The 25,531-nt window shown below is 38.7% G+C and overlaps 3 protein-coding genes across 9 annotated transcripts in view; 1 reads left to right on the top strand and 2 right to left on the bottom strand.

Annotated features, from left to right (window-relative positions):
* The window catches only part of LOC120103847 (ATP-dependent DNA helicase 2 subunit KU70-like), a 30,612-nt gene extending 23,957 nt beyond the window's left edge, over positions 1 to 6,655 (bottom strand). Inside the window, exons 1-4 of one of the 2 annotated variants that reach the window (XR_003385116.2) lie at positions 6,351 to 6,655; positions 6,161 to 6,238; positions 3,048 to 3,164; positions 299 to 413 (exon numbers count right to left, since the gene is read on the bottom strand). Coding sequence is in view for 1 of the 2 variants with exons in the window: in XM_039115798.1 (XP_038971726.1) it covers positions 299 to 413; positions 3,048 to 3,164; positions 6,161 to 6,238; positions 6,351 to 6,413 (373 nt within the window). In the remaining variant the exon portion in view is untranslated. The remainder of the gene's footprint in view (positions 1 to 298; positions 414 to 3,047; positions 3,165 to 6,160; positions 6,239 to 6,350) is intronic. The other variant, XM_039115798.1, reaches the window with a different exon arrangement.
* A 3,425-nt stretch (positions 6,656 to 10,080) lies between these two features.
* Positions 10,081 to 16,273, top strand: LOC103704593. Of its 4 annotated transcripts, none has more exons than XM_026803610.2 (10): positions 10,081 to 10,215; positions 10,466 to 10,597; positions 11,177 to 11,400; positions 11,508 to 11,569; positions 12,818 to 13,042; positions 13,152 to 13,221; positions 13,953 to 14,093; positions 14,883 to 15,223; positions 15,362 to 15,503; positions 15,861 to 16,273. In XM_026803610.2, the coding sequence occupies exons 1-10, from the start codon at positions 10,206 to 10,208 to the stop codon at positions 16,098 to 16,100; spliced, it is 1,587 nt and encodes a 528-aa protein (XP_026659411.2). In that variant the 5' UTR covers positions 10,081 to 10,205; the 3' UTR covers positions 16,101 to 16,273. The 4 variants fall into 4 exon arrangements, with proteins under 4 accessions (XP_026659411.2, XP_026659412.2, XP_026659413.2 ...); XM_026803611.2 differs by having other exon boundaries at positions 10,082 to 10,215; positions 13,155 to 13,221; XM_026803612.2 differs by lacking the exon at positions 11,177 to 11,400 and having other exon boundaries at positions 10,083 to 10,215; positions 10,466 to 10,593.
* Positions 16,274 to 18,286: 2,013 nt separating this feature from the next.
* On the bottom strand, positions 18,287 to 21,459 carry LOC103704540 (protein WRKY1). 3 transcript variants are annotated; one of them, XM_026803614.2, is made up of 4 exons: positions 21,294 to 21,459; positions 19,879 to 20,747; positions 19,658 to 19,783; positions 18,287 to 18,893 (listed from the first exon to the last, which is right to left on the bottom strand). In XM_026803614.2, the coding sequence occupies exons 2-4, from the start codon at positions 20,685 to 20,687 to the stop codon at positions 18,749 to 18,751; spliced, it is 1,080 nt and encodes a 359-aa protein (XP_026659415.2). In that variant the 5' UTR covers positions 20,688 to 20,747; positions 21,294 to 21,459; the 3' UTR covers positions 18,287 to 18,748. The 3 variants fall into 3 exon arrangements, with proteins under 3 accessions (XP_026659415.2, XP_008786102.2, XP_008786100.2); XM_008787880.4 differs by lacking the exon at positions 21,294 to 21,459 and adding an exon at positions 21,216 to 21,287; XM_008787878.4 differs by having other exon boundaries at positions 18,305 to 18,893; positions 21,306 to 21,458.
* Positions 21,460 to 25,531: the final 4,072 nt, after the last annotated feature.

The raw sequence follows: 25,531 nt of genomic DNA, 5'->3' as shown, positions 1-25,531 counted from the left end.
AAACCAAACCGAATCTTGGTACATGGTATGGTCAGTACAGGACTATAAGTGATGGAATGGCAGACTTTGCACCTTGGTACTTACAAAAGAGGTTCCAAGTTCAATTAGGAAAGGTGGTACTGCCACATTTCTTCTCAAAAATAAAAAATATATATATCCAAAGGTTACAAACAAACTAGCAAATTTTCTAAACTTCTGATTATTATGACATGAGATGACAATTATTTGATATCTTCATGGAACAAACATTAGATACAATTGTTAGAGAAAAAAAATATAAATCATCTCTAACAATTACCTTCTACATAAGAGAGCTCTTTAATTAACCTTGCTGTTGGCCTATCAAGACATTCTCTGTCCATAACATTGAAGACATAGACCCCATTTAAATCCTGTAAGTTTTTCTTTTCCTTCTGTAACAAGTAGAAAGCATAACATGTGATGAGTTTTTAACAAGAAATACATTGTCTCAGAAACAGAAATGCATGCAGCCAAGTAGTTCAAATTATGAAGAATAAGTTATCATTAGATAGATATAAAACTATAGATGCAAGTATACAAACCATCAAATGGCCATACACAAAAATATCGGGTAGATATGGTTTATGATTCCATGTGATTACTCCAAGGATGTATAAATTATCAATTAATAGATTAGTTTACAATTGCTATACATAATTCAGTACAATCAAGGAATTCCACATACTTTCTTATATTAAAATTTCTTCATCCTCTATTCAATCAATGCCTACAAGGTTTACAACAAAGGTTTCTCCATAGACTTTGCCAATTTCAATCATCACTGGATATCAACATTACACCCATGAGAAGCCAATGCCAATTTTGATAGCTCGAGATAAGCTAAATAGTAAACTAGACCTATTTTGATCAGGGAAGACAACGTTTTTGCAAATTGGCTGGGGTAAAGGTGGGAATTTCATTAGGGGGAGTACCACTGTTACTTAGTAGATGAATATTGAACTCTAATAGCAGTCTTCTCTTACCAAAAATAAACATAAAGTATAAATACTTTTAGGATTTAATTAAAAAAAGCATATTTCAACATTTTCTTTTACTAAGAAATCATCATTTGGCTCCAAATTTTCAGCACTTCATTTTCAGAGAATTTGTCAAACTTTTTACTAAATGTAATAGATATATGAACAATTTGATCTACAAAGTTCTTCGATTCATCCTTTTCTCTTTATGTTGACTTGACTTGGTTGATGATCGTCATTATACTATGAGTTTTTTCTTTTTTTTGACACTACTGGTTTGCATTTGGCTTTTGTGGGTTCTCACCAGTTAATTTAGAGTTTCAATTGGCCTGCTAGTTCCCAACTTAGCACAACTGTGGCAAATTCAAAATGCACAATCCTCAACCTCAGCATTATGCAGGTAAAGAGAGGTGAAGGCAAAATAATGGAAATGAGTGAAGGTGTGGAGAAGGAAGTAGGATGAGGGAATGGCAGAAGAGAGAAGTAGGAAAGTTAAGTGTCTGTTCTAGGGTTAGGTAAATTTTATTTATTTATTTATATTTTATTTTAAAAAAAATATTCATGTTTATAAGTATATATAATTGTTTGCACTTTAGGTTTGACTAGGGTTGCAAGCTTGAGTTCTGCTTAATTAGAGCTCATTAGAAACCACGCTGAGCTCAAACATTTTCAGAGCTCGGTTCATAGACAAGCCGAGCCTGAACACTTTGTAGTGCAAAAATAGGGGAAAGCTTGACGTAGCTCAATTAAAGCTCAGCTAAAAACTTAGCCAAGCTTGAGCAGATTATGTTACACTTTGCTCAAGCTCAAGCCAAGCTTGAGCAGCTCCTCAATATTCTAAGTCGAGCCCGAGCAGCTTGATGCTCAGCTCGTCTCGGCTTATTTGCACCCTAGGCTTGACCAAAAGCAACCAAAAACTAGCCCAAAAGAATTTTCATCTAAGAAACTGGCCAAGGCATGGCTTGAAGCCTGAATTTTCAAAGGTAATTTTATACACAATCTAGCATATGCCAAACTTTGTGCTAATCATAATGGTTTCAAGACCCATTTCTACAAGACATTGTAGCTTGCTAAGAAAGAAGCATTGTTGCTTTAAACCAATTTCATTTGAGCTAGTAGTTGCTCAGTATCAGAAATAAGACCTGTGTGACCCTATTTAAAGCCAATAATAATCGAGGGTACACAAAGCTATCCTCCATAATGTTTCTCATACAAGATCTAAAAAAAAGCCCTTCCACATAATACTTATAAGCAAGGTTTGTGTTACCGGATTACCAGCCAAATCAGTTTGGCACGGCATGGATCATTACTGCACCATTCTGAGACGAACTGAAACAAGAAAAGGGAGGGGAAGAGGGAGGAAGAGGGAGAAAGAGAGGGAGGGAGGGGGAGAAAGAGAGGGAGGGAGGGAGAGAGGAAACCCTCTCGGCCCGGTGGGCGGCTCCGCCTCCATCTTTGGTCCCGCCAGGGGACTCCTCTAAGGTTTCCTCCACTCCGGCTTTTGCTCAACTTCCATAGACCTATTCAGAGAGGGAGAGAAGACATTGAGAGAAAGAGAGAGAACGATAGAGCAAGAGGGGGAGAGGGAGAGGGATTGAGCGAATTGGGTCCATGAGAGCTGGGAGGCTCATGGTTTTATCATGGACCAAATAGAAAGGGAGAGAGATTAAGCGAATTAGGACCACAACACAAGAGGCTTGTTATTTTATTAAGGATTGAAATCACTGAACCATCCAAACCGCCCGAACCGTTCCAATTCTTGACTGGTTCAGTACAACCCAAATTGTCCGGTTCCGGATAGTGAGGCTAACACTGCTTACAACTAACAGCACTAACAACTTCTACTCTAGGTGCTTGTTATGATCATCAATTTTCAAAAATGATAAATTCAAATCTTAGAAGAAAAAAAAAAGATGGGTTTAAAACACCACAGTTCAATAAGGAGGCTCGTATAAACCTGAGCACCTACAGATTACAAATATACAATTGCTAAAGAAATGAAAATGAATAAAATATGAATATAAAAACCCAATAAGATCAACAGCTTACAGTGTTAAAGAAACAAACTGCAACTTCATCATAGGATCTACCAATAATTTGGGCCATCAATGACTGGGAAATACAGTTTATTGCAGCATGAAAATGTGTTTCTGGTTTCTCATCTTCCTGCAAGCAACAATAAAACCAATTACCAAGAATATTTTATTAGTGCTGACATCAAAGCAAATGAGCAATACCATGCTCTTATTATGCTGGTTTTCAAATGATAATATAACTATATAAGCATCAAAATACATAAATGTTTGTAAGGAGATTCAAACTTTATGTTCATATGAGTAGCTTTTATTTACAAACCATTCCTTTTCAAGATTGAAATTAATGACAAACAAAGCTAAGCCAATGCTAAGTTGATTCCATGAAGAAGATTTGGGTCGGAACAAAATTCAATTTAAGAAGTCAGCCATGAATCTTCAAAATACAAAGAAATAACAATAAATTACAAACTCCATCAACGGATAATATGTTTAATTTCAATACCTTGTGAGGTGATGTAGGCATGCAAGAGGTTGATGATGCTTATTATGCACCTACAGGGCTTAGCAATAGTCATTGACTCATAATATATTGGTCTAGCAAAAAACAATTACGTAGTGAGCATCAAATATCATGCTATCAATCTATATTTCAGCTTATAGATGTGCCCAGGGATCATGAATGTATAAATGACGTATTATGCATGTCGTACTATAGCGATGATCCCAGTGGAGCTGTCTAACTCAATGAGAAGCAAGAATTCACCAAAAGTGAGCTGAGATAGGTAATGCTTAAATCAATATATGAAGCAAGGTGCCATCAGCACTATTGAGAATAGTTTAAATCCAGATAACTAACAAGTTCAATTTACTATGCAAATGGTCCAAATAACCAAAACCAGAACCATAACTATCTAGTCATTTTCCAACTATTTGGGTTTGGCTCTATGGATCCTTATTTGCCAAGTATTCCTATTTAGGGCCAGCTTTGATATTACTCCAAGTTTCTACATATCCTTCCTTAAAAGCTCTATCCATGTCACCTTAAATCTTTCCTTCCTTTTCTTAACACCTTCAACATAACTCTCCTAACTCGAGCCTCTTTAGGTCTTCGTTCTACATGTCCATACCATCTCAACTGATTTTTCATTACTTTGTCCTTAGTTTGTGCAACTCCTACAGCTCCTCTAATATATTCATTTCTCGTTTTATCTTTTCTAGTTGTATCACATACCCATCTTAGCATTCTTATTTCAGCTATGTTCAACTTATTTTCATGCACTTTCTTTATTGTCCAACACTCTAAGCCATACAATATTATTTTATAAAATTTTTCTTTATGTTTCCTAGGTATACACCTGCCTATCACATAATATTCCAAAAGCACCTCTCCACTTCATCCAACCGGCTCCAGTTCTATTATACATACATATATATACATATATTCGTCTATCTCCTCGTTATTTTGTACAATACAGATCCTAAATAACAAAACTGTCACTTTTTGGCATCTCTCGGTCATCAATTTTAATTGGTATCATATCTTCATTTTTTTAGGTAAATTATCATATTTTCATTCTCATTCTCACAAAATTTACATTTCATATACTCTATCTTCATTCAACTAATCTTTAAGCCCTTATCCTCTAAAGTTTTTCTCTACAAGTCCAATGTAATATGGAATCTTTTCTTCTCATGAATCAGCACTATATCATCTGCAAATAACATATATCATAATATATCTTCCTAAATATTAGCAGTAAGTTCATCCATAAGTAGTGCAAAAGGATATGATCCAAATCATATTAACAAATTGCACCGACGAGGTATCTGCTATTTTTGTCAAGTAAGCTTCAATCATGATGATGTCACAAAAGTGAAATTCCTCAAAACTATTCAAAGATGAGGTATGCCAATAAGGTTTAAAATGTTTAAGCCCAAAATATGAGTAGAAGGCTTGCATTCCCAAGAAATGGTGCACTGCATCTCATGCATAGAGTGCATGGATCACATTTTTTTTCTAGGTGAATTCAGGTTGTGGCAGCGAGTCTTAACCCATGATCGACTCATATTTTAATAAAAGTGATTTTCACTGAAAGTATCATTTTGCTTGATTCAGCGCAGAGAGCAAATTTAATTTTTCTCTAAATATAGATTTTTTTTTATAAAAAAAGGTCCAGGCTTCTTATCCAACTATAGCAGATGCTTGTCCTGACATCAAGTTTACTTGCAATCAGGTCATTTAGCTTCAACTTTATGATTTATTGCGCTCCTCGAATTAAGCTCTCAAAAAGCATCTTGATGTGTTATGGACTTTCCTATGCTAGAGATGTTTTTTACTCATCCTTGTTTTAGGTTGCTCCAGAGTTCTACCTAATATCTCCTTTTGTTGAATCTATTACTTCCACCTTTACTGCAAGGCCATCTCTGGTGAGTTTCCCCAGAAACGTACCCAAAAGGTGTTAACCTAGATTTGGTGCGACACACAGGAAACTCCAGGTGTTAATTTGGAATCTAAGTGCCAACTTTGTAGCTGGCCGTTCCTTGAAATCCATGGTTCACGGTTGTTTCAAGGATCTTTCAGGGAAGACGTAGCATTTTCCTAAAGTATATTTTTTCTCTTGCATTTTCTGACTTGCTTTGATTTTCATCATACGAACTAAAGAATTAAGTCGACAAAAAAAAAAATCTTGCCCCTGGTTATGGTTAAGACATACTAAAATTCACGATAGTGCAGCTGTAACCCATATAATGCAGCTATATTACATCCAACAGCACAAACCGATGAGAAAGAAATGTCATCATATGAGGAAATGGAAGGACTATACATGCAAACCACGATAATACCACATAAAAGAAAGAGAAGAAAACATCGAACACCGCATAAATTATGAGCCAGAAATCCAAGAATCTCTTCCCGTCACCCCACTTTCAACCCATTTACACCCTTCTCTTTTACTCAAAACGATAGGGAAAAGGAATACAGAATACTCGTTCCACGAGTTGCATGATTCCCAAGTTCCCAAATAAAAGAACAGTAACACCAAAAAAGATCTTTAAAAAGAAAAATCATTTGACCTGCTATAAATCGCAATGCCAGAAATTTGAAGATGGGAAAGACAAACTCACATCGCTTCTTGCTGCACCGAACATCTTCGGGGACGCATCAACGAGGTAGACTACAAACTCCTTTGTGGAATCTTTTTCCTGAAAACAACGACACAAAAAGATTTCAAGAAACAAGAAGATTCCAGACACGGAGAAAGATTCGAGAAACCAGAAGACTGGAGAGGGGGAAAGAAGTAGGAGGGAAACCGACCCGATAGAACTCGCTCTCGGAGTCGGAATCATCCCGAAATAGGCCTTCTGGGTCCAAATCCATGAGGAGGGAGCGAAGGTGTTCGAGGAAATGCTTCTTCTTGGGGGCGAGGAGGGGGTCGAAATCGAACGAGGAGCTCTTCCCGCCAGGTGCTTCTTTATGGAGTCATGCGTCCGCGTCCGGGGAAAGGGAAGAGGGTTCTTCCGGAAGAAGATCGAGAGGCCCTTGTCAAATTACCAGAAAATCCCCTTTTAAAAGAAGAGAGAGACACGGGGTTTCTGCCGCCTTTCTGCCCTCGCCTGGCCTGTAACGAAAGCAACCGGGGGTGTCCAGTGGGCCGATGCGGTGCCCGGTTTTATGCTGTTGCCACGTGGATAACTGGTGACGACTCTGATCATCCGTCTTCATCATGTGATTTTTTTTTTTTTCTGCTGGAACGGACAACCCATATTTGACGAATATGAGTACATCCAACAAAATCAGAAAACAAAATATCTCGAAATGCTAGAGGCACCTCTTCATCTCCAGCCCATATAGTACTATCTGTATGGCTTGTCACATAGGCAGCCATCCAATCGGCAGTCCCATTAGCTTCACAAAGACATGCTTGGCCTGAAAGGCCACTCCATTTCTAGTCATGGCCCATATATCACAAAGCAGAGGGTGGTCGTCACCCGCACCCCTCGGACCTCCTGGATCTATCTGATAACCGTAGCCGAGTCGCCCTCCAAAATGACTGAGCGAACTTGCAAATTTAGCCGAACACGTCGAAGGCCTGCCCACGCGGCGCTTAACTCTGCACTAGGAACTGAAACATCGAATAGCTGACAGCCACATGCTACCACCACTCTGGCGTTCGGATCCCTGATAACAAACTCCGCGCCACCCTGCGTACCTCCGTTCGAGACATACTCATCAAAATTCACCATGATGATTATTTCATCATGTGATTTTTTTCCCCTATGACTTTTGATATAATGGAGGCAAAGTCTCAATATTGAATAAATATGCACCATTCACTATTCACATAAAATAGGAGAAGCAAGAACCAAATGTAGGGTTGCACTACTGTTATAAATAACATCAATATTCTTTCAGCAAAAAAAATTACATCAATATTTCACCCATAAAGTACCCAATCCAGTTAGCCAATCAGCAAGTTGATTTGTTTCAACATCATTTATGCTAGTTTTGGTGAATGCAAGTTTTTGCTAAAAGTGATCGCTCAAGACTAGATTTGGAGACTATGGATTAGATCTAGTTGCCATCTATTAATTCTCGGATGCAATCGCCGTGATGAGCTTTTCTTGTGGAAATTTTGAACTAAAGCAATTTTTCTTGATTATGCTTCCGAGTGATGTGAGACCTAGCCGCGATGAATAGATTAAAATAAGGCACAAAATGATGCTAGTTCTTATACATTGTTGTGAAAAGTTTTGACTCCAGATGAGAGTGAACAAGCTATCTGCTAAGGAAAGAAAAAGATGCCGCACTAAAACTTCTACTAAGTTTCCATGAGTTAATATTTTGTGGAATAATCATATGCTATATGAAGAAAATTATCCTCATCATTGGTTGGCAACCAATCATAAGCAAATTCTTATTTTCAAGAACCATCATTAGACCGGATTGCTTTGCATTATTCAACAAGCTCACTCATCTATCATAAGAAATTTTCCATTATATAAAGTCAAAAAGCTAGCACACACTATGTCTAATCATTCAACGGTTCACCATATCCATCCACCAAGCCAACAGCCCCTATATATCAGGCTTCGATGGATCTCATTCATAAAGTACGTAAAATAATTAGATCAATTATTTATAATAAACACACCTTCATACTTTTTTTTTTATATACATGAAATGATACAGCTCTTCTTTGCCTCTGCAATGCTTTAGAGAGGAAAAAAAAACGTATGAAATGTATGAAAACTACAAATAAAGCCTACTTATATTATGGCATATCTTAAAAAATTCAAATTTAAAATGGTAATTCTTCCCTTGAAACCAATAATGTGCATACACGTGCTAATTGCCATATCGTTGTATGTCAGGCTTGATATGTATCTTTCTCTTGAATTAGGCATATGTCCAATGTGCCACGTAAAAACATTTTAAATCCAATATCTATGAATTTGTAACATCCCTTAGTTAGCGCTCTTGCACCCTTTATTTTCTCTATATCGATCGATGAAACTATAGTTACTATTTTATTTTTTTTCACTTCTTATATTTTATCCCGCATTCCATGTTCTAACCTATGACTCCATGCTTGACAAGCATATTACATGCATATATTTTATCCTTTCGAGTCTCTATTTATAATCTCCAACTAAATTATTACCTATTTACTTTATGTTAGTTCTACTAATCAACTATAAATTGCCGACTTTATAAAGCATTCCCTGATAGAAGATCTTTTGGGTTATATGCAGTTTGCTTCATGAAAATGAACATCCTCTGTGAAGGAGCCAAGATATAACTCAGGCATGTATCTCATGGCATTCTAACTATTGCTTGTTGTTATAAATTCTAGATTCTAATGTGTTGGATTTGATACGGCACAGGAAAAGTTTTCTAATTATGCTTAGTTGTTATACTAAATAATAAGGATGTCTTGATTCTATAGTTCATCAATTGACATTTTTTTTTGGGCAATCGTTGATCGACAAATTGCAGGCTCATTTCATTATATGGTACCTTTTTCTATGTATAGAAACTCCATGTTGCTTTGTAGCTTTTTCTTAAATATAACAAAAAGCTTTAAAGCCTTTATTACAACACAAATCAATGTTAAAGTTTGAAATTGTTCTAGTTAATATTAAGGAGCTTCTCTATGTTAAAATATATGCCCCCATTTTTTGTTCTAAGCTCAACTCGAATAGTTTGGCATTTGGTGCCTTTGTGTTTTGTTCTCCGTATCCATTGGGAACCAAAGGGTTGAGCCTTGTTTATGGTGTTTTATCCTTTCTCCCCAATGCTCCCTCCTTCTTGCTTTCCCTCTTCCTTTCTTTTTTCTTTTTCCTTTTTTTTTTTTTTTTGCTTAAGAAAAGGGAAGAAAGGGGTGAGAAAAACCTCAACCGCGTAGTAATCCTCACTGGGCCTCCTCTCTGCTAGAGAGTGTTCGATATGGATAAAATATTTTTTACTCATACTCTTCCTATCCGTGACAGAGCTCCATCCGGGTAGAGATCTTTGTGCTGCAAATTCAATTTCCCAATGGTGAGGCATGTTTGGTACTTTGGTCTGATTTATCAGCCAGGCAATGGACAATATTTCATCAGCTATGTTGTCCGAAAATTTTCCTCGCCTAGTAATAATACCACAGGACATAATTACTGTTTTCAATAACTATAAATCTTGTGGCATATAATTTATGGTGTTGTTGTTTAATATTAAAAAAGCAGAGCCTCATTTTTGTAGCGAAGTAAGCACTTGATGAATATGACTCACAGAAATGAATGGCTTACCATGTAGGATATAATTTCTCCGGTGATTACGGGGACTTTGACCATTCCTCAAACGACCTTTACATAAAAAGCTTGGAACAATTCAAAAATGTTGGGCGACCTCATCGATGCTCGAGGTAAAAGCCAAGACAGTCAAGATATTTATCGTCGACAAAAAGCAAACTTCAAGGAACTCCGTTATCTTACCATGATCCTTGGTGCAGCAGATCGGAGGAAATGACGAGTTTCCATTGCTTTCCCTTTTCTTTATAAGAAGGCCAGGCTCGGCGTCATCCGTTCTATCAGAAAACTCATACTCTACCTGTCGCATGTTTGCACCCTCTTTTTCTCTTGGACGTTCAACACCAAGGGGATCAAAACTCCATCTATTCATCCAACCATCATGCACGAAGGTAAGCACTCTCTCCCCTCCGTTTTTTTATTTTATTTTATTGGAGAAGTCTTTCTCTCTCTCTCTCCCCTCTTCTTCTCTTTCGGATCTTATATATGTCCTCTCCCTTCCTCTCTTTTTGGGGCTTCCTCTCCAAATTCTTCTTCTATTTCTTCTCTTACTGAAGATCCTCTGACCCAATCTCTATCACTCCTTTTAGATGTCATCACTTTAACTTCTCCTTCTCCATGTTGTCGCGGTCTCTAACGCAGGTGCAATAGCCGCCGCGGTGGGCTGCCACCGCAAGAAGCAGCGGTCGGTGAGAGACACTAGTCTGATGCCAAGGCTGGTGTTGACGGACTCCGGCGGGGTCGAGGAGCTCGAGAGCTTCTCCCACTACGTGGGTAATCTCACTGCAACACCAGACCTCTATATGTCAAGTCTCATGGTTTTTCGGATACTTGGCGTTCGGCCTTTAATCTCTCTCTCTCTCTCCCTGGGTTGTGTTTAGCTTTTTGATGTCTTTATCTCTTTTTTAGTCACCAGCTAGTTGCGAATTATAATTTAATCTCGTTGTGAATTATAATTCAATCTTCTATGTTGGTGATTGGCCCCACACCTCATTATAGAATTAAAATTGAGAATATGGCCAGGCCTCGGGTCTAAACTAGCTAGGCTTTAAGCTTGATTTATTTAAAATTAGATATTTTCTGTGCCCAAATCTAGCTCATGATCAGCTCTAGTACTTCAACGAATTATGCGAATCATATCATAGGTACAAAGAGTTCAAGTACATTTCCATCCGTGTTCTTGCATAACAATCTCACAACCATGATTATATAGTATGGTGTCAAGGTGGGGACCCATGTCCTTGATTATATTATTTCCTTCATTTTTTTTTAGAGCTCTATTTTGATGAGAACACGAGAACTAAATTTTTTGGATTTTTTAAGTCGCATATTAATTTGATGATGTTTTGGCAGCTAGGCAGTTGGGTTTTGAGGATGCAAATGAATGCCCTCAGCTATGCAAATTAGCATATGATTTCCTGAGGAAAACCAAGGGGTGTGAAGACAGCATATTTGCCTTCTTTGCTGGTGACTCAAATCCTGAAACTGTGTGTTTGAAATTTATAGAGGAATTAGATAGGTGTATACTAGGTTATTTTGCATTTCATTGGGATCACGCCACTCTTATGATTACTAAGGTAATAGAACAATCAACAAAAGGTTACCCCCTTGCTAATTTTGTTTCATCAATTTTATCATTTTTATGGTGTATTATTATATCTTGACTATTTATTTATTTATGTAGGTTTTGACTGCTGATGGAGAACCCAAAAGGAAGCTCAAGGACATGGTCATGGAGGCTACCAGGTGGGCACTCCTTACTCCTCTGTTTGTTAATGACAGACATACTATAGATAAAAGGAAATAATCAGACCAGTATGATTATGAGATATTAACAACCATCGAAGACCTTGTTTAATTCTTTGGTCGGTAGTTATGTGAGTATTGGGAGCTAGCCCTGTCCCATCATTTGTGAACAAATATCATATGAATCGGGCACTGAAGAAAGAAATATAGAGCAGGTTTCTATTTTACCATATTTCCGCTAATGTCCATCTCAAAGAAGAAACTTAAAAATTAAGGATGGCTCTTAGTAGTTAGCCTTATAAATATAAAAAAAATCAAAAAAAGAAAAAACAATCGTACACATAATTCTCTTTCTTCCTCATTTTTAAAATATATTTTTTAAGATACGGTCTATATGGTCAGGTGATGCACACTAAGCAAATTAGTTATCTAGCAAGCCAATATACACCTCTAGATAAATCAGTATATAGTTTTCAAAATATGGTATTCACAAATATATGGTACATAGCCAGTAATATATACTTAGTAAATTTGTCATCTAACAGCCCAATACACATCTCTAAATAAATTGATATATGCCTTTCAGAACATTATGTTTACCGATACATACTACATAACTAAGTGATACAAACTCATCGATTTTTTGATACGTACTGTAAACTTTTTTGATATACATCTTTAAGTAAATCGATACATAATTTTTAGAAATTATACCTATACCATTTCTTAGATTTCATAATCTCTTAGGTGCAAAGATTTTGAAAAAGAGGGAGTGATTTGAAGGAGGAAAAAGAGACATAAAACTAGAGAAGAAAAGGAAAGCGCACAATACATGTGCATTTGTGCATGTTGTTTTATAGTTGGACTGGTCCATCAGCTCGGTGGTGGAAATTACGCTTGAGGTGGCTTATTTTGGATCCGAGCTTTGCATGGCAGATAAAATGTGGGCCCAAAATCACATCTTCTTTTGGATATCTTCCAGCCAACTTTTTCATTCATGAGCAAAGGGCCTTCAATTATTCTCTGTCTTGGTTCATCTTGTAGAAGATCATGGCCTTGTGGTGGTTTGGTTTGGTTTGGAGTTTTGTATGGGAGAGAAATGTGGGCCCAGAAGAATTACCTTCCATCCAACTTTTTCATTTATAATGCGCTTGATTTAGTATTGATCAATAAGCAAATCCCCCAAAAAAGTTGACTCAATGACATGAATGAATGCATGCAGCGCCTGTCTTGTTTATTGGAACGCAGGAAACAGAGGTTTGAGAGGGTAACAAGGGACCTGAAAGTGGCAAGGCTGTTCTCTACATTGGTGGAGGAGATGAAGGCCATCGGGATCGCGTCGCACGATGATTCCCGGTGCGCCGATGCGATGGTCCCCGTGGCCTGCGGTGATCGGCGCCCGGTTCTACTTCTGATGGGCGGCGGCATGGGTGCCGGCAAGAGCACTGTGCTTCATGACATACTTGAGCAGGAGTAAGTCCACGCTGCCAGAAATTGAGGTCCCTTCTCTCACAATCTCTTATTACTAGTAGATACATTGTGACTTACCCTTAAAAATATGAGCGATAAAATTTTTTTTTAGCAGTCACTTCCGTTATACAATTCAGGAGAAGTGCAATGCACTGAAATGTGCCGGAACTCAGGCAGGAAAGGTAGTCAGTTTCTCCCTGCTCTCCTGTGTGATCTGATAGTTCCACTTACTGGGAATCAATGGAAGGGAGCTAAGCTAATATTTACAATTAGAGTAGTAACTGATAATTACGTACCATTAATAAGCACAAATTTTGCATTAAACAAATAGCAAGTGTGGCAATTAAGGAGGAAGGATTGGCAGCCAGCTCTTAACTTGTGGCAATGTACTACCATTATGGTGAATCCCTCCCTTTTCATCAGTAACATGACTGTTTGTATAACTGATGGCAGAACTACTACTTTTTCAAAATAAAATTTATTATTTTTTTTATTTTTCAATAAATTTTTTATAAATAGTTTCTGTAAATTTTTTTTTTAAATAAAAACTGGATGGCTTTACCTCTTTCTTCATTAAAAAAATAAAAATAAAAATAAAAATAAAAATAATTGAAGGCAGAACCACATCTCACCAATGGGTTCCAATGGTGGTTTTTTTTTGAGACATGCAGTCAGTGATATATTGTTTCATGGCCACTATACCAGAAGATACTGTACTTCCCCACCAACCGACGGATGTCACAAAGAAGAGGGGACTCAGTATACGTCTATAAATCTTATTTGGGCTCTCATTAGGCTATTGAGCAACATGACTCAGTATACATATATATTTCAAACTTTTATTTTTTTATAAATCAATTCTTGTAATCGATATGATTCTTTTAATTTTTTGGAGTAACAAAGGCAATGCTGGGCTTATTTTGGTTGCAGTGAGTTTTGGTCAAAAGCGAACGCGGTGAGGGTGGAAGCGGATGCGTTCAAAGAGAGAGATGTCATTTACCGAGCCATCAGCTCAAGAGGCCACCACAACGACATGCTCCAAACCGCCGAGCTGGTAACACATCAAAACCTCTATCTACTCCTCTGTTCTTGATATCTTGAGGGCAAGCAAGATGTTATTCTTAAAAGCAACTACATTTGAAACGATGGGATTATGTAGAATAATTTTAGTACAATGATTGAATCTTAGAATAGAACATTCCGTTTTTTACCCAAGTTAGGTTTAAGGATCGAGATTATGAAGAATAATTATTATAATTAACATGCTTATATACTAATTAGCATGCTTTTACTATATTATAGATGATTTTTTTAGATTTAAATAATTTGAAAGAACTGGTAGCTAAAGTCAAGGGAGATGGTATGTTTGAGTTGGCCAGGGCAGTTCTTTACCCGATAAAAGCTATTAGGGTTTATCAAGCTGAACGATGTAAAATATGTTCATGTAACATAATACATTCATGAAGCCGGTCATGCATTTCAAAGTTTAATAAGAAACTTTTTGTTATGTTAATCAGATTGTTTTGGATAATTAAGAATTATAAGTTAAGGGTCATGAAAATCATGGAGGTAAATTCATAACTTTTGATGTCTTGTTTTGAGATGAGATTCTGAGTTGTTACATAAAACTTAACTAAAATCTCAGCATCATAGGCCTGAAAGGCTGAAACCTAGATAAGCCCAACCCAAGTCCACTGAGCGCTGAGCATACAGCATGAGCACCAAAATGTACTATGTTTAGCTACTGGATCACCTAATATTTAAAGCTGTCTTGCTCATAACCTTCCCTTGCTAGCCATTACCTTCCAATCTAAAACCAGGCTTAACATAAAAGCTGCAATAGGTGCACCAATCTTCAACAGACGCTGCCTCCTCCCTCCTGGTGACTGCGCTCAACGAGGGCCGGGATGTGATCATGGATGGCACACTTTCATGGGAGCCATTCGTCGAGCAAACGATTGCCATGGCCAGAGCCGTCCACCGCCGGCGCTACCGAATGGGGGCCGGTTACAAGGTTGCCGAAGATGAGAGCATCACCGAGAATTACTGGAAACCAGTCGATGATGACGACGACGACGATGATGACAACAATAACAACTGTGAGACCAGCAAGAGGAAGCCTTACAGGATAGAGCTGATTGGAGTTGTGTGTGATGCCTATCTTGCAGTAGTGAGGGGAATCAGGTAAAAGGCCAGCCCAAGCTCAGCCCATAGCTATAGCATTGAGAATTCACTCTCTCTTGATGGCCTACAAAGATGTCTTTGCAGTCCAGAGCAAATGCCAAATTGTTGACTATGCCAAACGTTATTGTTGAATGACAGGAGAGCAATAATGATAAAAAGAGCAGTGAGGGTGAAGTCCCAATTGAAGTCCCACCAGAGATTTGCCAGTGCCTTCCGAAGATACTGTGAGCTTGTAGACGACGCCAAGCTCTACAGCACCAACGCTTTGGGAACTGCCAAGGTCATCTCTTCTTTTTCTTAGTTTCCCATTCAAAATCCAAGTAGCCAAACTATACAAGTCCATCGAACCTATAATGCCGACATAGTCATGTTAATTAAACACTAAACTCCAAAGACTTGAACTATTAGAAAACGAGTTAACAATAGTGTTATATCGGACTTAAGCAATCCGCCAAGTGTGCGGCTCAGGCCATGCATGCGAACTGAATCGATGAAATAATCGACTGGCTTAGAAAGATCTGAACTCGCAACTTCTACCAAATTTGGTAGGATAACATGTTAATTATCCACATTATTTATGAACTTAAGCTATTATGCGTATCAGTCTTAATTTATCAATGGGATGATCATTTTGCAGCTAATAGCAAGGAAAGATGTGGACAGCAACTTGCTAGTGAACCCTCAAGAATTCAGCTGCCTGGAGAGGGTGAGCAAATTAAATGAGGAAGCTAACTCAATCTGCGAACTCTATCCTCATGGTGATACTGGATGTGGATCTCGATCAATTTGGCATGACATAGTGATGTCGCCATCGAGGAAATCGATCCAACGAGAACTAAAGGCAGCAGTTCAAATGATCGAGAAGCAAAGCTCATGACCTAATCACTGTGAAGCCAATCACCAGGTCCTCGTTGGTCTGATGTTGTTTTGTACATTATGAATGGCATGGAAATCAACACATGTCATGAATCCTACTTTGCCACTAGATTGTGTCAATTAAAAAGTGTATTCTGGTCTCTTGTTTACAGCTCTAGTTAATGGTTCTCTAAATGTCTCCACTTCTTGGGTCCTCCAATCTGAACCATCTGAAATCATGTGTGACCGAGCCACAATCTAGGTCTGGTGCACTTAACTTGACTAGACAATTAGTTAGTTTAAAAGAAAAAAAGAGTAACTTGACTTCTATATATTGAGATTGTTTCTTGGATAAAGAATCAAATGACTTGTTAAAAGCTTATAACACAAACTATTTCATGAAATTGCATCGGAGGATATTAATAGGGCATCTCAGGAGCCAGCATTGGCAATGCATATCTTGAGATAAACGGGTAATATTTTTTTGATTTTATCTTTGTCCCACATCTCTTGATGCTTTATCTCGTATTGGAGTACACTATATACCATTGGAAACCTGAGTGTGATATCCAATGGATAATTATAAGTTTGCATCCAAACAGGACCATGTCAGGGTAAGATAAGATGCTGCTGCCAATTTGGGGTATCTAAATGCAGTCTCAAGCTACACTAAAAAGTCTATTCGTTGTTTTTAACTTTGTATTTCACTCCTAGATCACCTTAGTACTGATTGTAACAAGTAAAGTGCACAATAGGCAGGTCAGATTTATGCATGAGTTTCTATTCTCATTTCATTAAGGATACTTACTACCACTGCATGGTTCATAATGCAATGTTCGCTTCGAGATCTACGCAGACAGATAAATGGAGGAGTTCAGAGTGCTTTGAGAGTAGTGCAGAGTGCGATCCGATGGTCGATGTTGCGAAAAAAGATCAATTATTCTTTCGCACGGAAGATATAACCCGAACCTAGATTAAGCATGAACTTATTCCTTTTTTTTTTTTAAACCAAAGCACAAATCTGCTATGGCGCATATTTATTCCATAATTCATAGTTAAGCATCGGTGGTTATTAAAGTATTTTAACTAGGGGCTAGAGGGCTTATTCATGTCACATTCCCCCCATGGGTCTAGAAAAGAAAAGGATAACTCCAAAGAGCATCAGACGTCCAACCCTGCTGCCCAATTACTGTAAACTAGTGAAAAGAGAAGGAACATGCTTGCTTAAGAACCCAAAAAAGGCTAAAAGGAACCCCCAAGTTGGCTTGCCGGCTACTATGTTCACTCTTCCCCCGTTATTAACTGGATTGATGCGTACCTTTGGTATAAAGAGGAACTTATTGTCTCGACACACGTCACCAGTCCCACTTTCAGTTCCCCATGGATCAATTTAAGTCTCCAAGATTAAAACAAATTATAGATCTTATGATTAGCTGGTTCTAGTTATTAGATCAAGATGTTATCATATAGAAAATTTTGACACATATGGCCAATGCATTATTTTGCATTGAACGTGAACTTCAAGTTTTGGTTCACCCTCCACCATCTTCTTCGTTCGTCATAGAGCAGAGCCCACAACTGCACTCCATCTAAGATGAGCACTCCAAGGACCCTCATCCGTCTAAGCTAGCAAATGGGGCTCTGAAACCAGTCTTTAATCCGGCCTAACGAAAGCATTAGCTATTTTCCAGTCTCCTTCCGGTTTCCAACAATGGTGAGCTCGCCACCAACCAGTGTTCCACTTCGTAGAGTCTCTTTCATGCCTTCCTGAAGGGCTGTGCACTCGCAAAAGAACGTAACAACTAACAAACATTTGCACAGTCAAAAGAGATGTATTCAAGACTCCAAGCGTCCATTTTTGGGACAAAGGAAAAAGACTGCCAGCCTTCCAAATGCATCCAAACAAGCGAGATCTGTCAGCGTTTTTAAAGTCATAGACTCGCAGTAGAAGCAGACAAATGATAGCATTACCCAGCGGAGCAAGGCTTGCAGAAGTGTCAGATGGGAAGGCACCGTATTATCACGAGCTGATGAGCAGCTCCATGATAACCGAATACCTGGCATTCGGAAAACACCATCAAATGGAGGCTTCATGGAAGCTTCATGGGTCCAGAAGGACCCCATCATGGAGACAAAGCTCGTACGCATGGCCCACCAGAGCTTAGATGGACAGGTACTACTAGCACCAAGTCATCCACGGAACAAACATTGAGATAAACCACTGAATGAAAGCAAAGGAGAGAACAAATTTGAGCAACATGAAATGCTACCATTCCCTTCCAAGATTACAAAATGCCTATTGTCGTCTCAAAAAAGGTCTGCTATATACCTTCCATCCAACTGCTTTTGAACATGGTTGCAGTGATGGTATGAGATGTGAATTGAGCAAGGAAAGAGTTCTTTGTTCGCTTCCTTCAACCATTACTGAGGTAGGTAGCATTTCTACGTGGCTCGACAGGGAGTATCCTCTTGTATGCTCCCTCTTCATATTGGAAAGCTTGCAGGATCCGAGAGACTAACCCACATCAGCAACTGCTCCACTGCCTCGATCTTTAGCTAATAGAAAAGTAAGCATATACAGGAGCGGTTGGTTCGGTCACCCCAAAATGAGGCTGGGATGCAGATGGAGCAGCAGCTGGGCTGGCTGCTGGTGGAGAGCTCTAATGCCTCTTAGATTTGGGCAGACTGGGCGAGCAACCTGGTGTGGTTGTGCTCGCCTTCGTAAGTAACAATGAGCATTGAGGGGTCCTCCAGGCACCTCTCGACGTGCTTCCTTGCAGGGCAGCCCCTCATGCTGCTGCATTTGTAGTATCCCCTGCATTAAATCAAACTTGCTCTCTCTTATAGGGCTCTTCTATGAGTAAGAAAACGAACTTAACAGCAATTGATTATGAACAAACATTCAGCAAAATGCTAAGATTCGATCTTTCTGGATTTATATAGTCATAATTCCAGTACTTAAAAGCATAAATACAAACAAAAGAACAAACTTTGTTGCTGATGTTTTACTTAGAGAAAGATACAGGCTTGCTTATTTAGTTGTACTTAACGCTTCTGTCGTCACGGGTTGCTATATGGTGTTACAAATTTAGGTGCCCGATGTAGTGATAAGAGAGCTGAATGAGTATATCCAACACAAAAGTTTGGCAACAAGAAGCAAATTTGGAAGTAAAGGGTGTGCTAGTTTCCACAATAGAAAGAGAGCATTTTAATCTACTCAGCAAATTGGGTTCTTTGTACCAGAATCAACGATGCCATCTTAGCAGTGCTATATCATCACACTAATAACTATGAGGGTTTGTGGGAAACCACAATCAATTTGTAGTTCAGAAAATTCTTCAAAAAATTCTCACACAATCCAGCAGAGCACAAACTTCTGCAACTGACCAACTCTGAAAGAATGGAATATTAGGAAAATCAGCTCGATGTGCTTTTAACAGCATGCATTTATTGTTCCTTTACATGGAACATGGAGGCCAAACTATAATAAAATATTCATTGCTCAAACTCATCCAAGTTAACGCCGAGAGGCATTAAGCAACTGCCCAAGAGAAATTGGTATTGGGAGTAAAGAAATACCTAGGATGAGGAGAACCCTTGATTGGTTTCTGTCCATACTTCCTCCATGAATACTCATCGGGCGGGATGTCAGCAAGTTTGTTACTGATAGCAGGCACCTTAATGGATCTCTTGATTCTCAGCTTCCTGCAAAAATATAAGAACAAAAGAGATCAAGAATTAGTAACCAAAACTGTGTTGAATCCAACAAGAACAAGGAACAGCTTCGATGGTCTCATCACCTCCTCTTCGAGCAGTGGCATCTGCCGGTCGTCGCGCATTTTCCACTCCCATCCTCCCCTCTGCCTGAACACCTCCTCTTTGGAGGCAGATGCGTGCTCACTGGATCAGATGCCGCTGCTCCGCCAATCAGATGGAATGCCTTCCCATCCAAGCCGGCCACACTGCCATCCATGCTCAGCGACGACAGGAAGGACCTCGCCGACGACACGGTCGGCGTGCAGCTCGAGCTTTCAAACTTGAGGTTGATGCCACTATTGCTCCTCCTGAACAAGTCAGCCTGCAACTTAATCTGCTGCTGGAGCTGAAACCTGTGGTTGCTCTGCTGCTGTTGTAGGAACTGCAAATGGGCTGCCGTTGGAGGACCCTGTGGTGCAAGCTGGAGAGCGCTCCTTGAAGAAGAAGAAGAGTTCAAATCCAGCCCTGGGTTCTCAAGTAAGATCTTTTGGTTTTGGGTGAGCTGCTGTGGATTTTTAGCACTGGAATCCAACTCTGGTGCTGAGGTATCTGACAGACTTCTTGGCAGGAGTTGGAGAGGCTTGGGGGAAGGCTCCATCACAGACAATGCCAATGGATGATCTAGTAAAACCTTGTGGTTGAAGGGGGATTGGACTCTCTTCGCAATCCTCGCCCTTGCGTGACCCACACCATCACTGAGCATTGAGGCCACTCTCTTGAACCTTGAAACAGCCTCCCCTGTCTCCGCCATCAGATTCCTATACTGGACTTGATCCTGAGACTGGGAAAGCAGGCTCAGGAGACTCTGGCAGCTCTCCACAGCAGCTCGGTTAGCTTCCTCCACCTGCTCCATCTCAACACCAAGTCCCGGAACACCCTAAATTCCCCAAAAAAGTCTCAGCAGCGACAGCATCTGAAAATCACCAAAACCAAGTTCATCGGACAGATCTCAAACAAAAACCATTACAGAAACTGAAGAACGTTCAAAAGAAGAAAAGTCTGAGATGGGATTTTTGATTGGTTTATCACTAGTCTTTCCTCCATGTTTTACCAACAGATGATCAAATTAAAACAACTGCGAAGTAGCCGAACGATGAAGAAAGTATATCAAACGATTCGGATCAACAAAGAAAATATTTCAGAGTTTATAAAAACTCCGAAACCTCGCAAGCAAGGACACCCGATCCTTCCCAAACCTTGACTCAAAACGGAAGAGCTCTCTCGAAACCAACTTAAGAAAGCAAAATAGGAAAAAGGATAACCAAGATGAGATTTTGATCATCTGAAACAGCTCTTATATAAGAAAAGATGTTTTCTTTGGATTGATTACATCCAATCTTATCGAAAGAAGAGTCAAAACATAGATGGATAATTTTTGCACCTTTATTGAGAGAAATCCAGCCAAAGAAATCGAGACAAAACGAAACGGATACCAGAAGAAAGAGGGAGAGGAGCGGACCGGAGGACTGACCTCGGAGTGGGGACGGGGCAGACCTTGATTAATGCCAGTCTTCCCATCGCTGCCGAGGGATTGGAAGTTGTGAAGGGGGTGTGACCGCACCGAGAAGAAAATCTCCATCCTTTATTAACATAAATACTCAAACCTCTGGGATAGGACTAGGGGGAGAAAAAGAAAACGGAGGAAACTCCGGGGACTAAAATATTAGATTCGGAGCTGAGAAGGGGCTCATTATATAATATCAATTAATTAATAATAAAGCAACCGGAGATGGAATGGTAATCATGATTGAAATGGACGGAGGTGATTTATTTTTCTACAATGGGTCCCAAGGTGCGATCTCGATTTCCTTCCATTATAATATTTATTTATTATTATTATTATTATTATTGCCATTAATTTTGCATTAGCACAAACAGCTAAAGAAGACTACACTGCAGCAGAAGAACATAAGTAAGCCGAATCTATCTTTCTAAAATATTAGACAGCCAGTCCAATAGCTGCTTCAGCTACCGCAACAGCTACAGCAAAGATTAAGAAAATAATACCTTTTAATTTGTGATTATCAAATATAATAGAAAATATTACAAGGTTGATATTAACTGAGCTGAGTATAAGCTCATGACACATAAATGCTCTTATGGGATGATCTAATCACCAGTTCTGTTCGTCCCATGAAATTATTATTATTATTATTATTTTGATGGATAAGGGTTGTTTGTCCACATGTCTGCCTGTGTCGAGAGGTGGGGCCCAGGACTCTGGCACCAAAATGGGGACATTCCAGAGTAGCCGTTGCGGCAGAGTGCGGCAACACGTGGCACCGAGTTCGCTTCGTGGGGACATATTTAGGGTGCGTTTTATTGACCGTGGCAGCCTTTGCTTCGCGCGAGGGGGCGGTGAGCTCTGGCGGGCCCCACCTAGGTCAGGGACTCCGTTGACTCCCTGGGGGACCACCCTCTCTCTCTCTCTCTCTCTCCCCTCGCCGTAACACAACTGCGTGTGAACAGCTGTCTCTTCTCTCTCCATCCGCAAGCAGCCTTTTTCTTCTTCTTTTTTTTTTCTTTTTCTACTGGACTCGTTGGCCGGGGTTGATGAACACTACGAAACGGTGGTCGGTACTTACAGGGCAATGAGTGGGTTTGCCTCGTCAAGGTCAAAAAAGCTCGTAAAAATGTCAAGAGCCATCCTGAATCTTTGCCGGTTTGCGACTGGAGTCATTGCTTACAAAAGCCTGAGTTCCAAGCGCATAGAATTTCACCTCTTAAATAAGTGTAATGGTTAGCATTTTCTAAAAGATGGATGCACTAACAATATATTTATAGATAATGGGAAATAGTGCCTACTAACTTATGTTTGGTTTAGGATTTAAGGTGACATATAAGTCCTAGGCTTCCTTGCTTGAAGAAATTTCAAGCCAATTTTGCTCCACCAATGTACACCCAGCCACACGGGTCGCAATCGGTTCGAGACAAACCAGATAGAAATAAGCCAAGACAAAACGAGTTAAAAATCCATATCTATACATACATAATCTAATCTAATCTATGACGGATTGGTTAAGTATTACCATCCCCGCCGTCGTATTGCAGCGTGTATATTTGGGATCGGTAGTGCAGCATTCTACTTATGTAGCTAATACCGGTTATTCGACATTGGATTTAAGTCAAGCTTTCAAATAGCTTTACATATATATATACACTTAAGGATGCAACATGGATTGGGCTAATGCTAACGTGGCAATTCAATCTAGAAACCCTAGAGTAGATTCGTATAGATATGAAACCAAGCACGCAACTTGGATTGATTTAAGCTAAATTTGACCAAACCTAGTCCATAAAATAGGCAAGAACATTCGGTGCATGCATCTAACAAGAATGTGGGATCATGTTGAGATTAAAAGATATTAATTTGGTCTCAAGTCAAGGATTGGATAAGACCCACATTAAATTTACCACCATTGAACTAACCTAAAAGTAATCCATTTTGAATGTGGGCATGGAGCTCATGATTTAATAACTCACCCGGTAAAAATCCAATCGGATTCGGGTTCGGACAATATCGGTTCCTTCGCGATCCATCTTGTCGGGTACATGCCAATATAATGCCATGTTGACGATTTTCGTGTCAATTAGCGTCAAATCATGACGCGCTCAATTCCGACCTTTTTTGCTCTGGCGAATATGAACGTAATTATTACCGATGACTCTTTTTTGCGGTTCCCCAAACCTTTTTTTTCTCTTTCACGCAGCCTTTTATAATCACCAAGTATCTCAGCTTATATAAAACCTTAAGACAGGTTATTGTTGTTAATAAATTAAAAAGATGGCCATCCACTTTGGAATACTAATAAGCACATAATTATTAAAATCGAAATCTAGCCTTCATATAGAAATGGAAAACTCTATATTCTAAAGCAGATCATTAGAAATGGATACCTCGGAGAAATTGCAAACTTCAAAAAATAAAATTATAATTTTAGAAAATTATATATATATAACTATTAATTTTTTAGTATTTATAGAATAAGTAAAAAAATAAAAGCATTTCATAATGGTCACTAGTCCGGAATCGAACCCTAATTTTTCGTTACTCGTCACCATTATGGTAAGCCTCTATCCTACTATCGAAAGTTGATAGAGCAGAAATTTGAATGATGCGCCACCGGCAAAGCCTGTATTGACTTTTTATCTAATAAATGCATTTCTTCCAAAAATTGAAATTTATTGCACGTATTATCCCTAGAATTACTACGGTTATCCGAGTAGCACGTACCGTCAAACAAACTATAACTAATTTAATGAGTCATTCGCAGTTTCACAGTCCACTTTACAGTTGTATCAGCCCAACCTTTTCGAGCATAAAGGAGGCGGCAAAAATAAATTTTTTTATTTTTTCGAGCATGATCGATATGGGGTATCTTTATAGATTAAAAATTAGTGGTGCCACATTTTCATTCATATTTGCTATCTAATATATTACAAAATATTTTGATCTATTTTTTTAAATTAAATTTGATTTTTATTAACTCATTTTCTATATTGTCTCAAATTTTCGAAATCAACTGCATATTTGTATCCTCATTCAAATTGGTATGACCTTTGGTCCATTGGCAAGTGCCATAAGCCTGAGTTAGTTGTCGCACATGAAAGCCTTTTGGTATCTCAAAAGATTTGGACTTATTTTTCCAACGGGAGGAAAAGGAGATTCCCTCAAAAACTAGGTTGGTGAGATGTGGCTCGAACCTTAAGGTGTTGAAATCATTGTGTCGGACGCTGCACTCGATACTCGGTACTTGTGCCTGGGGTCCGATCTTTTTTAAAGATCCCCTTTGTTTGGGATTTAAAAGGATCTAGGGTTCAATGTCAGTGGAACACAAACCAAGAACCAAGATTTTTTGAATAACACAATGGTCTCCAAGCCAAAAATCGTTATTAACGGTAATAACAGCTATTAGTAAATACTCTTTTTTTTTATTTTTAATATTAAAATAATTTATAAAACAGGACTATTATAATGGAAAATTTGATACTAACGAAAAGTAATTATATGATCTTTTTAATTTTTTGATAAAAATAACTGCACTAAGCAGGGTATTTTGAAAAAGTAAGTTCATTTTGCCGATCAAAGTTGCAGGCATGTTGGAAACCTATTAGAAGTTGTTCAAATCTCGAAAAATATGGTATTAATATTGCTCTTTTGGCTTTCTATAGTAGAAATTAGATTAAAAAAATAATTGAATTTGTGATGCACCTCTTCATATTTTAGCCCTCTCGTTCTACAAAGCTAGTCCAAAAACGAATAGAAAAATAACCAAGTTTTTCGGCCTCAGTATGATGTCTTGGAAATCAGATTACCATCTAATTCTACAATGGAGGTCAGATCCCAGTACAATCATTTGTCATTCTTATTGGCCTTGGTTTCTCTAAACAGGGAGGAAGATCATAATGTTTGGAAATTAAGTAGTAAAGAAGAATTTCCAACTACCATCTTTCTATCAATTCCTCGGCACAAGGAGGGTCAAATGTGTCTTTCCATCCTACTTATGTAATCTCAATGTACCAGCTAAGGTCAAATGTTTTCTATAATTATGTCGGAAGAAAAATTTGAACATTCAGGACACTCTTGTAAGGAAGTTGGAAAAAACTTAGGCAGCTGCGGACTTTGTGGTCATTCATCTGAATCAATGGAGAACTTAGTTTTTTTGACTACCTTTTCTTTTCATCTACATGGAAGGC

This window comes from Phoenix dactylifera, unplaced genomic scaffold (genome assembly GCF_009389715.1).
Source record: "Phoenix dactylifera cultivar Barhee BC4 unplaced genomic scaffold, palm_55x_up_171113_PBpolish2nd_filt_p 000007F, whole genome shotgun sequence".
Taxonomy (NCBI): domain Eukaryota; kingdom Viridiplantae; phylum Streptophyta; class Magnoliopsida; order Arecales; family Arecaceae; genus Phoenix; species Phoenix dactylifera.
The sequence above is the reverse complement of the archived record's forward strand: the minus strand, read 5'-3'. Positions and strand labels throughout refer to the sequence as shown.